Below are 18,294 nucleotides of genomic sequence, written 5' to 3'. Positions count from 1 at the left end.
CATCTCATCCTCTGTTGTTCCCTTCTCCTCCTGCCTTCAATCACTGCCAGCATAAGGGTCTTTTTCAATAAGTCAGTTCTTTACATCAAGTGGCCAAAGTATTGGAACTTCAGCATCAGACCTTCCAATGAATAGTCAGGACTGATTTCCTTTAGGATGGACTGGTTGGATCTCCCTGCTGTCCAAAGGACTCTTAACAGTCTTCTCCAACACCACAGTTCAAAGCATAGATTTTTCAGCACTCAGCTTTCTTTATAGTCGAACTCTCACATCCATACATGACTACTGGAGAAACCACAGCTCTGACTAGATGGACCATTGTTGGCATAGTAATGTCTGCTTTTTAATATGCTGTCTAGGCTGGTCATAACTTTTCTTCCAAGGAGCAATTGTTTTTTAATCTCACGGCTGCAGTCACCATCTGCAGTGATTTTGGAGCCCCCCAAAATTGTCAATTTTCCCATTGTTTCCCAATCTATTTGCCATGAAGTGATGGGACTGGATGACAAGATCTTAGTTTTCTGAATGTTGAGTTTTAAGCCAACATTTTCACTCTCCTCTTTCACTTTCATCAAGAGGCTCTTTAGTTCTTTGCTTTCTGCCATAGGGGTGGTGTCACCTGCATATCTGAGGTTATTTGATATTTCTCCTGGCAATCTTGATTCCAGCTTGTGCTTCATCCAGCCTGGCATTTCACATGATGTACTCTGCACATAAGTTAAATAAGCAGGGTGAAAATATATAGCCTTGATGTACTCCTTTTCCGATTTGGAACCAGTCTTGCTCCATGTCCAGTTCTAACTGTTGCTTCTTGACCTGCATACACATGTCTCAGGAGGCAGCAAGGTGGTCTGGTATTCCCATCTCTTGAAGAATTTTCCACAGTTCGTTGTGATCCACACAGTCAAAGGCTTTGGCGTAGTCAATAAAGTAGATGTTTTTCTGGAACTCTCTTGCTTTTTTGATGATCCAACAGATGCTAGCAATTTGATCTCTGGTTCCTCTGCCTTTTCTAAATCCAGCTTTAACATCTGGAAGTTCACGGTTCACGTACTGTTTGAAGCCTGGCTTGAAGAATTTTGAGAGACTTCCCTGGCTCAGACGGTAAAAGCATCTGCCTACAACGTGGGAGACCGGGGTTTGATCCCTGGGTAGGGAAGATCCCCTGGAGAAGGAAATGGCAACCCACTCCAGTACTCTTGCCTGGAAAATCCCATGACGGAGAAGCATGGTAGGCTACAGTCCATGGGGTCACAAAGAGTCGGACACGACTGAGTGACTTCACTTTCACTTTGATAGCATGTTAGATGAGTTCATTTGTGCGGTAGTTTGAGCATTCTTTGGCATTGCCTTTCTTTGGGACTGGAATGAAAACGGACCTGTTCCAGCCCTGTGGCCTCTGCTGAGTTTTCCAAATTTGGTAGCATATTGAGTGCGGCACTTTCACAGCATCATCTTTTAGGATTTGAAATAGCTCAGCTGGAATTCCATTACCTCCACTAGCTTTGTAGTGATGCTTTCTAAGGCCCACTTGACTTCTCATTCTAGGATGTCTGGCTCTAGGTGAGTGATCACACCACTGTGATTACCTGGGTCATGAAGATCTTTTTTGTACAGTTCTGTGTATTCTTGCCACCTCTTCTTATATCTTCTGTTAGGTCCATATCATTTGACTTTCATAATGTCATTATATGGTATACCTTAAACTTAAACACAGTGTTGTAAATGGCAATTATATCTCAATAAAATTGGAAGAAAAAAAACAGTGGTGATTCCTCAGGAAATCCATTAAGAACTAAATTATTGGTATTGGCCTTTTATACTGGTTTTGCAATTAAGTTTGTGGGCTGCAAAGGGTCGGACATGACTGAGTGACTTTCACGATGTAGAATTACCCAACTTATGACTTTCTTAGGATTGCTGGCACATGTGTCTGATGAATTTCCCCCAGTTCTCTCACTTTCAATTAGGGGTCCTAGGGGTTAAGAAAATTCCAGAATAATCTATGAATTCTTTTTCCAAGTTTTTGCTATCTATTCTCCAGATTTAACGGCAGAACTTTGTATGTTCATATAGTCACAAGCAGTGGCAACTATCCAGATGCGCAGTCAACAGTGATCATACAAGAAAAACAATTAGAATCTCACTTTAGAGATGTCAGAATGTGAAACTGAAACAAACAAAAAAACTGGGTTCTCAGAATTGATCAAATATGCTAAATGAGTCAGAGGACAAAAAGAAATATAACCTAAGATAGACAGCTCTAGAATTTTTTTAATAGGTTCTTGACTTCCTATCTTTTTAGAGTAACTTTTACCAAGCTATCTTCCTAAAATCGTTTCACCACATTGTAATTCAGTGAAAAAGAAACCTTGTTAATGGTATCTTTTAATGGTATCTTCTTGCACAGCATTATTCCTTACAGGGCTTTCCTGGAGGCTCAGTAGTAAAGAACCCGCCTATTAGTGTACGAGACACGAGCTCCATCCCTGATCCAGGAGGACTCCATGTGCCACGGAGCAACTAAGCCTGTGCTCCACAACTACTGAGGCACACAGCTCGCTGTGCTCTATAGCCTGGAAGCCGCAACTACTGAGCCCATGCACGGCAACTACTGAAGCCCACACGCTCTAGGGCCCATGTTCTGCAATGAGAGAAGCCACTGCAATGAGAAGCCTATCAACAGCAACTAGAGTGTAGTCCCCACTTGTGGCAACTACAGAAAAGCCTGCATGGCAATGAAAATCCAAGATCGTCAAAAATAAATAAAATTATTTTAAAAAATTACTCTGTATAAGATAATATGCAGAAATTTCAGCTTTATTGCTCAACTCCCTATGACATCTTCAATCTTCCTCTCCAGTCTTATTTCTGATCATAGTCTTTAACATTTTTGCCTCAATTCAAGAGTGGGAAAAGAAATGAAAACTGGAAGAAACCATCAATTAGACTTAGAAGCCAAGAACAAATTCACACATGAACATGAACCAATTATACTAAAACAATCTAAAGATGAAAAAATCTTGTTTGCACATGGCATACAAACATCCATATTTTTTCAGAGCATCTCTACTTGTCCAAAAGACAATTCTTTATTATATCACCCCAAACACTCTAACAGCCTTCCCCAACTCAGCAACTGGCAATGCCATTTTAATAGCTGCTCAGGTCAGGACTTTAGTGTCACCCTTGACCTCCTCCTTTCTCTACCTCACATCCTTTCTCTACCTCACAACCAATCCACTAACAAAATCCTTTTAAGGAGCTTCCCTGGTGGCTCAGATGTTAAAGAATATGCCTGCAATCCAGGAGATCCAGATTCGATCCCTGGAGAAAGGACTGACAATCCATTTCAGTCAGTATGCTTGCCTGGAGAAGTCCATGGACAGAGGAACCTGGCAGGCTACAGTCCATGAGGTAGCAAAGAGTCGGACACCACTCAGTGACTAACACTTTCACTTTCTCTCATTGAAGTGCAACATTTACAGAACTGAGCCATTTATCAATGAGTACCCAATATCCATCAACTCCATCCAGAGTTGTTAAGACATTTACTCATAATTACTTAAATATTAGTACTCTTATTCTACCCACTCATAAAGTATTAAGCAATATTCTGCCTTTTAGATTCAGATTTAGTGAAAGTCACTCAGTTGTGTCCTACTCTTTGTGACCCCATGGACTGTATAGTCCATGGAATTCTCCAAGCCACAATACTGGAGTGGGTAGCCTTTCCCTTCTCCAGGGGATCTTCCCAACCCAGGGATTGAACCCAGGTCTCCTGCATTGCAGGTGGATTCTTTACCAGCTGAGCCACAAGGGAAGCCTTGGATATTTAGGATATTCTGCCTATACTAAACCAATTACTTCAGGCATCCTAACATAAATAGACATGGCATTAAGTTACAGGCCTTGGAAAATGTTAATCTTTTGGCAGGAAATAAATTTTTATCAGCTATTCAATATTTGGGCTTCCCAGGTGGTGTCAGTCATAAAGAACCTTCCTTTAAGGGATGTGGGTTTGAACCCTGGATCAGGAAGATCCCCTGGAGAAGCATGGCAACCCACTCCAGAATTCTTGTCTGGAGAATCTCATGGACAGGGAAGCCTGGTGGGATACAATCCATAGGGTTGCAAAGAGTGAGAGACAACTGAAGCAACTTAGCACACATGTATTCAAAATTTTAAAACTCCCAACAAACAAAAGTCTAGGACAAAGAGCCTTCTCAGATGACTACCAGCACAGAGAAGAGTTAACATCTATCCTTCTCAAACTATCCTGAAAAACTGCTTTCAAACCAGTACTACACAGCCAGCAACCTTCATACCAAAACACACAAGTGAAAATGAAAGTCACTCGGTCATGTCCAACTCTTTGTGATCCCATGGACTATACAGTCCATGGAATTCTCCAGGCCAGAATACTACAGTGGGTAGCCTTTCCCTTCTCCGGGGGATCACCCCAATCCAGGGATTGAACCCAAGTGTCGTGCATTGCAGGGGGATTCTTTACCAGCTGAGCTACAAGGGAAGCCCAAGAATACTGGGGTGTGTAGCCTATCCCTTCTCCAGATCTTCCCGACACAGGAATCAAACCAGGGTCTCCTGCACGGTAGGTGGATTCTTTACCAACTGAGCTATCAACAAAGAGAGAACAAAAAAAATTACTCCCAGTATTGGGAGTAATTTTGGGTGGTGAACATCCACCCAAAAATACTCAACAAAAAAGTGACAAACCAAACTCAACAGTACTTTAAAAAGATTATATGCCATAATCAAGTGGGGTTTATCTCAGGGATAAAAGAATGGTTCAATATCCATGAATCAATCAATGTGATACTCATTAACAAACTAAAGAATAAAAACCATATAATAATCTCAATAGATACAGAAAAGCTTTTAACAAAATTCAACATCCCTTTATGATAAAATCAACAAAATGGGAATAGAGAGAAGATATCTCAACATAATAAAAGCCATAAATGACAAGCCCACAGCTAACATCACACTCAATGGTGAAAAGCTGAAAGCATTTCCTCTAAGATTAGGAAGAAGACAAAGATGCCCACTCTCACCACTGTCATTCGACACAGTATAGGAAGTCCTAGCCACGGCAACCACAGAACAAAAAGAAATAACAGGCATCCATTTTGGAAAGAAGCAAAACAGTCACTGTTTGCAGATGACATATATTATACAAAGAAAATCCTAAAGACACCACTAAAAGGTACCAAAACTCATCAATGAAAGTGTTAAAGTTACAGGATAAAAATTTAGTATGTAGAACTCCGTTGCACTTCTTCACCCTAACAACAAACTATCACAAAAAGAAATTCAGAAAACAATCCCATTCAAAATCACATCAAAAAAGAATAAATACCTAGGAATAAATCTAACTAAGGAGGTAAAAGATCTCGAATCGGAAAACTCTAAGACACTCGTGAAAGAAACTGAAGACAATGCAAACAGATGTAAAGATGTATCATGATCATGGATTAGAAGAACTAATATTGTTAAAATCACCATACTACCCAAGGCAATCTACAGATTCAATGCAATCTCTAACAAAATACCAGTGGCATTTTTCACAGAACCAGAACAAACAATTCCAAAATTTGTATGGCAGCACAAAAGACCCTGAACAGCAAAAACAATCTTCAGAAAGAAGAACAAAGCCAGAGGCATCACACTCCCTAATTTTAAACTATACTACGTACAAAGCTAGTCATCAAACAGTATGGTATTGATACAAAACAGACAGACCAATGGAACAGAACAGAGAATCCAGAAATGGATACACACGTATGGGCAATTAATTAATTTATAACAAAGGAGGGAGCAATATATAATGGGGAAAAGACAGTCTTCAATAAAGGATGATGGGAAAATTAAACTAGAGGCAAAAGAATCACACTCAACAACTTTCTCTCACCATGAACAAAAATAAAATCAAAATGGATTAAAGACTTAAATGTAAGGCCTGAAAATAAAAAACTCTTATAAGAATAAAGCTCTTTGACATCAGTTTTTTAAAATTTTCTCAGATTTGCTTCCTCAGACAAGGGAAACAAAACCAACCAAATGGGACTTCAATGCTTTTGCACAGTGAAGGAAACATCAACAAAATGAACAGGGCACCAACTGAATGGGAGAAGATACTTACTTGAAAACAATATATCCAATAAGGAATTAAAAACTTAAAAGAACTCAAAATCAAAAAAACAAAGAACCTGATTTAAAAATAAACAGAGAATCTGAACAAACATTTTTTGAAAAACATACAAATGGCCAACAGGCACATGAAAAGATGCTCAACATCACTAAGTATCAGGGAAATGCAAGTCAAAACAATTAGATATCACCTCAGACCTATAAGAATGGCTATTATCAAAAATGATAACAAATAATAAGTGAGGACGTGGAAAGAAGAGAACCCCAGTGCAATGTTGATGGGAATGTAACTTAGTGCAGATACTATGAAAAAACTTATGGAGATTCCTCAAAAAATTAAAAACAGAACTACCATATGATCTGCTAATTTCATTCTTGGACATTTATCCAAAGAAAATAAAACAGTCAAAAAGATATATGCACTCCCATGTTTCACTGTATCATTATTTATAATAGCAAATATATGGAAGCAACCTAAGTGCCAAGCAACAGATGAATGAATAAAAAAGATGTGAGATACACACACATATTCCGTACAATGCAATATTACTCGACCATTAGAAAGAATAAAACTTTGCCATCTGCAACAACACACATGGACCTACAGGGAATTATACTATGTGAAATAAGTAAGACAGAGAAAGACACATACTGTATGATTTTACTTGTATGTGGAATCTAAAAAACGAAACCACAGTTAAACAGAAATAGTCATAGATACAGAGAACAAAGCTGTTGGAAGGGGGGAGGTGATTGAGAGGATAGATAGAAGTGAGGCAGATTAAGAGGTACAATGAAACGTACAGTGTGGGGAATATAGTCAATAAGTATGTGATACATTCATATAATAACAGATGGTAACGACTAATTATGGTGATACTATGTACAAAAATACTGACTCATCAAGTTGTGTGACAGGATAACATAATATTGCAGGTCAATTATATTTCAAAAACAAACAAAAATCATAGAAAAAATGATAAGATTGTGGTTACCAGAGGTAAGTGGTGAGGGAAGGAGAAGTGGATAAAGGAAGCCAAAAAAATGCGAAGTCAAGTGGGCCTTAGGAAACATCACTACGAACAAAGCTAGTGGAGGTGATGGAATTCAGTTGAGCTATTTGAAATCCTAAAAAATGATGCTGTGAAAGTTCTGCACTCAATAAGCCAGCAAATATGGAAAATTTGGCCAGCAGTGGCCACAGGGCTGGAAAAGGTCCATCTTCATTCCAATCCCAAAGAAAAGGCAATGCCAAAGAATGCTCAAACTACCGCACAATTGCACTCATCTCACATGCTAGCAAAATAATGCTCAAAATTCTCCAAGCCAGGCTTCAATAGTACATGAACTGTGAACTTCCAGATGTTCAAGATGGATTTAGAAAAGGCAGAGGAACCAGAGATCACATTGCCAACATCCACTGGATCACTGAAAAAGCAAAAGTTCCAGAAAAACATCTACTTCTGCTTTATTGACTACACCAAAGCCTTTGACTGTGTAGATCACAACAAACTGTGGAAAATTCTTCAAGAGATGGGAATACCAGACCACCATGCCTGCCTCCTGAGACATCTGTATGCCAGTCAAGAAGCAACAGTAAGAACTGGACATGGAAAACAGACTGGTTCCAAATTGGGAAAGGAGTACATCAAGCCTATATATTGTCACCTTGCTTATTTTACTCATATGCAGAGTACATCACACGAAATGCCAGGCTGGATGAAGCACAAGCTGGAATCAAGATTGCCAGGAGAAATATCAATAACCTCAGATACGCAGATGATACCACCCCTATGGCAGAAAGCGAAGAGGAACTAAAGAGCCTCTTAATGAAAGTGAAAGTGAAGAGTGAAAAAGTTGGCTTAAAATTCAACATTCAAAAAAAGAAGATCATGGCATTCAGTTCCATCACTTCATGGAAAATAGATAGGCGAACAATGGAAACGGTGACAAACTTTATTTTCTTGGGGTCCATAATCACTGCAGATGGTGACTGCAGCCATGAAATTAAAAGACACTTGCTACTTGGAAGAAAAGCTATGACGAACCTAGACAGCATAATACAAAGCAGAGACACAACTTTGCTGACAAAGGTCCATCTAGTCAAAGCTATGATTTTTCCAATAGTCATGTATGGATGTAAGAGTTGGACTATAAAGAAAGCTGATTGCCGAAGAATTGATGCTTTTGAACTGTGGAGAAGTTGGAGAAGACTCTTCAGAGTTCCTTGGACAGCAAGGAGATCCAACCAGTCAATCCTAAAGGAAATTAGTCCTGAATATTCATTGGAAGGATTGTTGCTGAAGCTGAAACTCCAATACTTCAGCCACCTGATATAAACAACTCCTTGAATGCTGAGAACTCCTGATGCTGGGAAAGACTGAAGGCAGGAGAAGAAGGGAATGACAGAGAATGAGACGGTTGGATGGCATTGCTGACTCAATGGACATGAGTTTAAGCAAGCTCCAGGAGCTGGTGATGGACAGGAAAGCCTGGCGTGCTGCAGTCCGTGGGGTCACCAAGAGTCAGACACGATGGTACACTGAACTGACAGGGATGGAATGTAAACATGATTAATATAATTAACACTGCTGTTAATTATACATGAGAGTTGTTAAGAGAGTCAATCTAAATCCTAAGAGTTCTCATCAGAAGGGAAAAAATTTTTGTCTATTTTTTTAATGTTGTATCTATATGAGATGATGAATGCTCACTAAACTTACCGCAGCAATCATTTTATGATGTGTCATGTATGTAAGTCAAATCATTATGCTGACCACTTTAAACTGGTGTTGTATATGTCAATTATATCTTGATAAGTAGGAAGGAAAAAGTTAACTATTGAACTGGTTTAGACGGTTCACTGAAAACTTGTTTAGTATTCCATATTCTGAATAGCAAAACAAAACTCAAATCTAAATGAATCAAAGATTCTTATAAATGGCCTTCACTATACTCAAGCACTATAGGTCTAAGATTTGCCTATGTTTCTCTCTCTCTAAAAATAAGCCCAGGCCAGAGACGCAGACTTCAAGAAAATTACTGCAGTCTTAAAACTAAGATTATCATAGTAAAGAGTGCACTACACTACCTAGAGAAAATCTGTAACATCATTTAATCTTCCTCAGCAGTAAATTTTATATTTGATTCTAGAGCTACCAAACAAAAGGCTATTCAATAAAAAACAATGCTAATCTATAGCAATTACCCAGAAAAACAAAGAAGTTTTGATATCTAAAGTTCTTTAACTAAAGAAAAATGTTTATCTAACCATTAAAGTTCTTTTAGTGAAATTTCACTTTAAGAGTAAATTATTAAAGACATATATTTATTAATCTGTAAATCAGGGGTTATCTGTAATTCTGAGAGACCATGTTAATTCAAATTAAAAAAACAGTAACAACACCCAAACATGGTATTCAAATGTATAAAAAATGAAGTTGATTACCATTTAGTTTTAAGAACAATGAATTCATTAATTCTATCTATAAATAGAAATTAATCGTAACCTAGCATGGAAAATAAATGCTCACCTCTCCCTGCTTACAATTAGCTCATAGTAAGGTGTTCTTTAGAAAAAAGATAAACAGCTTAAGTTTCAAAGAGGAGGCACAAAGCACTGAAGTGACATTTTCCTCATGTCCTGCTGCAAAGCTTTCTTGTATTAGAGAACCATAACACTAGACAACAACAAAAGACAGGCATATTCTCAAACAGATATGTGGGCTTCCCAGGTGGATCAGTGGTAAAGAATCCACCCTGCCAATGCAGGAACCACAGGAGACACGAGTTCAATCCTTGGGTCTGGAAGATCCTCTGAAGGAGGAAATGGCAACCCACTCCAGTACTCTTGACTAAAAAACCCCATGGACAGAAGAGCCTAGGGGGGCTACCGCACATGGGGTCACAGAGAGTCAAACACGACTGAGCAACTGAACATAGTAGTACATAAACAGGTAAGAAATGTTTTATTCCTAAATAAAGTTTCAAATTAAGTGTGGCTTGAAGCTAAACCACAACTTCCTCTGGGAACTGTGGATTAACTGCTTACTATTAGACTTCCCTCATTACTGCTTACAGTTATTGGCCCACAAGGTATTTTATCTCATTTCCCCTAAGGACTTCGGCCCTAATGAGTCGAGTTAAGACCACAATGTAGGCTGCTAACTGAGTAATTGGAAAATACCCTTTTCTCATTTTCCTTTCCAATACACACACACACACACACACATACACACTGACTGTCTCTCTCTCTCTCTCTTATTCACTGACCCCTTCCCTTCCTCCAAGGTGATCAGGAAAATAAGGGCAGGAAACAGTATAAATGATTCCATGGAAGTAGTTTATGTAGAACTGAATACAATGTACACAGAGCTCAGCAGAGTTCTGTTGTGTATGACTGTTTTCCAAGCTTACAAGAACTTTGGCAGAAGCATTAAAGTAAGAAACAAAGAAAAAAATGTAGAACATACAAGGAAAAAGTCACTTACTGTGTATCATCTTCAGGTCATAAAATTTTACACTTAACAGATCTTCTCCTATGATCTTTTTTCTGTAAAGATCAATAAAGAGATGAAATAAAAGAAAACTGTTACTCTGCTCATTTATTTTCAATACACTGCCCACAACAATGAAAGCTATTATGCACCAAGTTTTAAATTTTAGCAAAGAAAGCATGATGAGTTGAACTCCCCACTTAGCTGCCCCTCTCCACTCCAATGACTACAAAGGAGATTCACTTAACATGAAACAAAACACTACTGCAATCCCTTTCCCTGGAACTAGTGCAAAGTATCAGAAAGAGGAGTTTTACATCTTTAGAAGGGAGAGGCAACACCAAATAGGTTATTTTCTAAGTGCTGGAAATGAGGCCTACATCTTATAAACATAAAACTGAATGAGAGGAATTCTAAAAAACATCCAAAAGACTCCAGAAAGAATGTACAGTAAAAATCTAGTAACTGACAGATTTACTGTGAGAGAAATCATTAATGGTCTGACTTGGTGGGCAAAAGCAAATTACTATTTTGCATCTGTTACTTCCTTTTACCATCCCTCAACCACAAGTCCTTGAGAAAAAACAGCTAAGCATGTGGACTACCTCAGGTGTGTCCGACCCACTGTATGACCATGTTACAGGTCACATAATAATGAGCACTGCACTCTCAGGAGGAGCCAAGAGGACTGGGTAATTCTGAAAAAAATGCCTATCTATAACATTGCCATAGTCAAGAATAGGAGATGAATGAAGAATAAATGAATAATAAAAGAATACCTAGCAAAAGGTCTTTCTTCATTATGCCTGGGGATGTGTTATTTACTAAGCAAACATAAATGGAAGAGTCAAAGCTGACCCAAATTAATTAAAAGAAACTGTACATAAAATTTGCTCTATTGAAGTTATTAACTTGGGTTTATGGGTGGGCTCTTGAACTGAGTGTTCCACAAATCCCTTAAATCTACGAAATTTTGTCTTTAAGTATATTTTATGACGTATCTTTTTGGGTAGAAGTTCTCTACCGTTTTCTTTAGATTACTAAAGAAGTCTATAACTTCCTAAAAGTTAAGATCTAGAGAGCTACAGAGTCAAAAATAAGTGGCATAATTCAGTAAATCTCAAGGAATATTGTCAATGTTTTTAGTAATACATTTACTCTCTTACGGTATTAGTATTCTGATGAAATGTACTAATGAGCCATAGATTTAACTATGAATTTGACAATATACTGACTTAATACAACTTTGTGACAGCTCTAAATGTAGTTCAGATCAAAAAGGGGTTAAATTTTATAAGTACTACAACAAGCTATTTTCAGTAATAAATTTCCAGTACACTACTAATTCAATTTAATTAAAAATTACCTTAATACCTGTTAAACTTGAGTTCTAAGTATTTTTAGGCAATTATGTTTTAACAATAGTAGCTAAGAAATCCAAACATGTTTAAAAATTTTTTCAAACATAAACATTTGTTATAGTACTAGCAAGTGTCTGCTACAACACAAAGAAGCAAAAGGAGAAAAATAATAGTTTTAATTACAACAGTCTCATGAAGAATGTTGTACTGTATCATTAGTTATTTTCTATTTTCTGTCCATAAATACTACAGCAATTACTCAAAATGTGGGCTGTGCACCAATGCTTATCCATAATGGCTTGTGTTTTGTTTTTTTTCACATGGCTGTAACTTTTATCTTTTAAAAATATCAATCTATAACAAACTCAGAAAAAACTAAAATAAAAAACTAATTCATCAAAGACAATGGTCAAATAAATTATATTCTCATTTCATCTGGTCTGTCTTTAAATTATCAAGGGAATGCTTTAAAAGAATTATATACATTGAAACTTCACATCATTTTTAAGTACTCTCTTTTTTCTTAATTGCTAACTTCTGATTCTACACAGTTGGATTCCATTCCTGGAACTTATCACTAACCTCATACAGCTTTTAGAATTTTCCTGACAGGATAGCTGTTTCTTAAAAGAGCTTTCATTTTTCTTGTCCTTTGTTTCTCTCAACTGTCTTTTTACTTGAACCTGTGAGAAAAGCAAAATCACCTATTTAGAGTGATAATATGGGATCACACCTATACATTTCCCTTGAAAGAACAAAAAATTAAAAAAGCATACTGTCTAAATGAAAGTTAAATACATATGCTTATTAGTTTAAGTATGCTAAACTATAAACTGAGTATTTGTGCTAAGCTCTAGGGAAACAAAAAAGAGAGAGGCATGCAAATGAGTTACGAGTGTGCTCGTAACAGAAATATAAACACAGATCTTATATATATATATGTAGAACTGACTTTATCTGACGATACCAGAGAAGACTTTTAATGAGTAGATAATTTCTGAGTTGGTCTTAAAGAATGAATAGGAATTTGTCTAAGGAAAAAAGATTTTCTAAATGGAGGGAATAAAAAGAGTGCAGAGAAGTCAATGCGGATGTGGAAGAAAAAGTTAACAGGATATGAAACTGATGTAATATATTAGGACCAGACGGTAAAGGCCTTGAAAAAGAAAATAATTCTACAGAAATCAGAAAATAAATGAAGGTTTACAAGTAAGTGAATGAAATGATCAAATTTGCTTTTTTTGACAGTGATATGGAGAATGAACCAGTTAAAGAGAAACTATAAAAGCCAGGAAACTGGAAGGAAGCTCTTGTAATAGTGTAGAACTATACTGTATGAGACAATAGTTACTGCTGCTGCTGCTGCTGCTAAGCCATGTCAGTCTCGTCTGACTCTGTGCAACCCCATAGACGGGAGCCCAACAGGCTCCTCTGTCCCTGGGATTCTCCAGGCAAGAATACTGGAGTGGGTTGCCATTTCCTTCTCCAGTGCATGAAAGTGAAAAGTCAAAGTGAAGTCGCTCAGTCATGTCCGACTCTTCGTGACCCCATGGACTGTAGCCTACCAGACTCCTCCGTCCATGGGATTCTCCAGGCAAGAGTACTGGAGTTGGGTGCCATTGCCTTCTCTGACAATAGTTACTAGCCATATACTATTGAGCATGTGAAAATGTGGCTGGTTTAAAAAGAGATGTAAGCGTAAAATATATACTAGATTTCAATGAAAACAACAATAGGAGACAAAATCCTTCAATAACAATTCTAACATACTACATGTTGAAATAATACATTAAATGTTAGATTAAACAAAATATAAAAATTCATTTTAACTGTTTCTTTTTGTTCTTTTAATGTGGCTACTAAATGTTTATAGAGTGGTGTGTATTGATGGTATATTTCTATTGGCAGAACAGATCTAGATGACAGACAGCCTGAGGGTCTACAGAGAGGTAATGAAATGGAATGCATTTAAGACACTGTGTATAAAGAGGAAGCAAAAATAATGAAAAGAGAAAAAATGGAAAACTTCCAGAGGCTTTTGATCTGGGTGACCAGGATTACAGTACCATAAACTGAGGTTGGCAGAGGGGCTGGGAATGAGATAAGTTTGGGGTTTGTTCATGTTTAGATTCCTTTGGTATTCTAGATAGAGATGTCCAACAATTGATTGAAAATATAAGCAACTGTGCATGTCTCATTCAAGTTTAATTGTAAAGGGAAAAGGATAATAAAGATTCAAAAGAAGTAAAAGGGCAAAGAAAGATATTAAGAGTATATAAATATCACGTATGATAAAAAATACATTTTAAGTTTAACAAAATTAGATTAGCACTGTTCCAAACTTTTAAGTAACATTCAAATTCTATTAAATAAAACATACATTTTATTCCAAGCAACAGAACATAATTTTACAGAGTATCTTTGGAGGCTAATTCACACAACATAATATATATATGTGTGTGTGTGTGTATATATACACACACATACACACACACGGTCTAGAAAAACAGAGAACACGTCTTTCAGAAAAGTTATGCTTTATAATTTTAATTATAATCACACATATATATAACATTTTATCTTTTCTTGAAGATATATACTAATCTGCATAATTTCCAGAGTTACACAACTAAACATGCAGGATCTTTTACACATGTCATTTTATTTGAACTGTAGTGTCATTTGTACCTTATGTCATCAAGACTTATCCAGAGAAAATAATCAAAACAAATTATAAACACCTACAGTAGGAATATTTAATGTTTAAATAGTTTTATGTTGCTCACATACCCCCTTCTACTCACAAAAATAGCTACCAGTCTTGCTGCTACTCGGGAAGTTTGTCTTTCCCATTAATGGCATCATTTATATATATTGTATACCTTCATTTTTAACTTTCATTTTTACAATACCATTCCTGATTTATCAGCAAAAACATCAAGAAATCTCTTTACCACACATTTCACTTTACTTGCTACTTACTCTCTTTTCCACTTTTCATTTTTTATTCATCAATTTAGGAAAATTATTTCTATTTCTTTCTTTTTTTGGTAAGCCAAAAATAAATGTGAATACAAATCATAAATCATGGTTCATAATCAAATAACATCAGTGTGATGTGTGCATCTCAAGAATGTGATCAAGATTAAGCATTACAATAAAATTGTACTTAACAGAAGAAAAGTTATCTGCCCATAATAACTGTGAAACTGTGATAAGTCCTTCTCGTCCTTCTCAAGATTTTCACAAACTCCCACATTTTTCTCTAATTAAACCATTTCCTTCAAGTACCACCGGCACTTAAGAACAAAGACACCATTTTATATTAATTTTACTTGTTTAATCTTCTCAACATTATATGCTTTTCATGAAAACATAATTTTCAGGTACTTTGGACTTTTTTGTGGGGGTTTGTCTCTGAATCTAATATCCCATTCATTTTTTTAATGGAAATTAAACACATTAAACTTAGTTAATTCACAAATACATTCAAGTATCTATTAAAGCAAAATCATCTCAATTAAGTTTACACAGTTCATTCTATAAAATAAACTCTAAGCCTTACCTTAACACAACCTTCTGATACACTGAATTTAACCACCGCCTGAAAAGGTTTCCGGTCAATAGGACATGAAGGCAGTGTCTGAAAAATCATTAAACAGATTATAACTTTACAAATGTCTCTTTAAAATAGGTCAAAATTAAACTATAACATTTATGGTTAGTTTTTCATTGGAATAGGAAACAACAGAAAAATGATTTTTTCTTCTTTCAAAGATAAAGATGAAATACTTTCTATCTGTGTCATGTCACAAATAAATACCGTAGTTTTAAAAAATTCATTCAAACATTTACCGAGCAACTACTGTATGCTAAGTACGTGGAATATAATGAACAAGAGAAAGAAGATCGCTGTTATCAAGATAATACCTATTAAGACCTGCTGCCCAGTTGAGAACTACAGCTACAATGAAAGGAAGCTAGGCTGAAAACATTAGTTCTGTGATCCAAAGCACTTGAGAAATTCTAAATAAGCTGTAAAAGGAATGGCTTGGACAGGTCCCTTACAGATTTTAATATTCTATGTCAATATTTCCCCCCAAAGAAATCTTGAATAAGCAGCTGCACCAGCAATTTAAAAAGAAAAAAAAAGCAGATACGAAGAAAAGGAAAGATTTCTCCACTCCTTCCTCAGTCACATAGGAACCCTTTCCAGAAGTAGTTTCTTACATATCTTTTTGGAGATGTCAACGTTTATACATAACACGTTGTATCTTTTAAATATAAAATTCAGATGCTGAACTGAATGTTGTATTTCTCTTATTAATTTCCTATCTTAGATTGGTAATTCTTAGATTGGCTCATATTACTATCTCACAGCTGCCCCATTCTTAATATGTATGTCATAACAGTTTTGATTTATATCTCCTTTTATGTAAGTTGAAAATACTTTCATACTTAAGGGCTCTTAAACGATCCTTTTCTTTAAACCGTCTATTCATGCCTTTTGCCTAACTTTTTTTTATTAGTTTGCTGTTCTTTTATAAACTGCATTAGGCTTTCTTTATAGATTAAGAAAAATTGTCCTCTGCCCACTCTGTAATTCTAAATCTTTATTTTGACACAAGTATTATTTCCTGTACTTTCAAAATTAATATGCATCAACTCTTAATTAACAGTTTCTCTGGTAGTATTATTAAATGTTTGTATAGGGAAAGGTTTATATTATTTAAATATTTTAAGATAAAGTATGTCGTCTACTAGGGTAAAAGGGAACTTTCTGCAGTCTATGAAGCCCATACTAGAATGGGCTATATATACCTATGGTTATAAAAGTAAATCAGGATTCTAACAACTTAATAGTAATAGTCTAAAAGAAAAGATAGTAATCAAGTTTTGATAAATAATCCTATATTCCCTAGTGGAAAAATGTGATTTTTGCTTTTCTTGACTTTGGCACAAACCAAGATAAACCAAGTGCAAGCACAACAGAATGTGTGGCCCTTGATCATATAACACATTTTCACAAAAGCTCGTGAGTTACTTTGCAAGCAGCCGAAACATAAACTGAATTACTTTTTATTACCCTGCTAAAAAGTGATTTTTCTTTGCCTAAGTAGGGAGGCCTTGATCAAATGCTTTACACCATATCTGAATTAGGAAATGTGACCTTCCTTACTATATTAAATTGGTTCAGATTGGTAGAACCCACCTCAGCTTACTTCCAAGTACCATGGATTTAGGATGCTACTACTTTGCCTTCAGAAAAATTTGACCTTAAAAAACCACTACAAGGAGCAACAAAGCTGCCCATACCTTGTAAATAATGCATTGCAAATAGCAATTCTAGTTCAAAGAACTCACCATCATAACTATGTGACTGTTGTTTCTATTAGCATTTACTACATAAAATGTCTTAGCCTAGAAGTTGTAGTAACACATTTACAACTCAAAAGAATATCGTGGAAACCTTTAAGTACTTACTTTTACTGAAGTTTCAAAATGCATTTTCTATTTTAAAGGCAAATTTAGGTAAGTATTCATTAAATACATAATAATAAAATTTTGCTTCCTTCATTTAAAAAAAAACTATTAAAATAGATGTGTTTAAGGGTTCTGGATTTACTGTCTATTTTCATATTCTGCCCTGTCTATGCATGCGTGTGCTTAGGTGCTCAGTCACATCCAACTCTTTGTGACCCCATGGACTGCAGCCCACCAGACTCCTCTGTCCATAGGATTTTTCCAGGCAAGGATACTGGAGTGGGCTGCCATTTCCGCATGTTTAATGTTAAGCATATTACATAGCCTTTCTATGTCTCTTTTGCGAAAATGGGGATAATAATCATCTCTGAGGTTTCTGCAGGAATTAATGGCATACACTAAGCATTATGTAAATCTTCCAAAAGTCAACTGGCTTTATAGCACTAATAATAAAAAAGCTTGCTTCACTAATGAAAACTCACAGTATGATGTACATATACATGTAACAGATAAGAATTGTTAATGGTGTTTTAATTGGACTGTTCAAAGTTCATGACATATATGGACATTAAACTATTTTTATATATTTCAAGTCATAACACTACAATCCAAAAAGAGTCACTGTGTTAAAGGAATTTAAATATCAGATATAAGTCAGATACACCAAACCTTTCTAAAACTCTGAAATTACACAATCTCATTTTCTTCATTATTAAATTTCCTCTGCTGATATCAGCTAAATGGCACTCTTTCCTTTACCATGTTCAGAGTATCAGAGTTCT

The 18,294-nt window shown here is 36.1% G+C and overlaps 1 protein-coding gene across 4 annotated transcripts in view; it reads right to left on the bottom strand.

Annotated features, from left to right (window-relative positions):
• Positions 1-18,294, bottom strand: part of SCAF11 (SR-related CTD associated factor 11) — a 94,389-nt gene that overhangs the window by 24,131 nt on the left and 51,964 nt on the right. For all 4 annotated transcript variants that reach the window (XM_019960742.2, XM_019960743.2, XM_070788569.1 and 1 more), the window contains 3 exons: positions 15,594-15,671; positions 12,611-12,711; positions 10,662-10,723 (listed from right to left, as the gene is read on the bottom strand). In XM_019960742.2, coding sequence (XP_019816301.2) covers positions 10,662-10,723; positions 12,611-12,711; positions 15,594-15,671 — 241 coding nt within the window. The remainder of the gene's footprint in view (positions 1-10,661; positions 10,724-12,610; positions 12,712-15,593; positions 15,672-18,294) is intronic.

This window comes from Bos indicus, chromosome 5 (genome assembly GCF_029378745.1).
Source record: "Bos indicus isolate NIAB-ARS_2022 breed Sahiwal x Tharparkar chromosome 5, NIAB-ARS_B.indTharparkar_mat_pri_1.0, whole genome shotgun sequence".
Classification (NCBI taxonomy): domain Eukaryota; kingdom Metazoa; phylum Chordata; class Mammalia; order Artiodactyla; family Bovidae; genus Bos; species Bos indicus.
The sequence above is the reverse complement of the archived record's forward strand: the minus strand, read 5'-3'. Positions and strand labels throughout refer to the sequence as shown.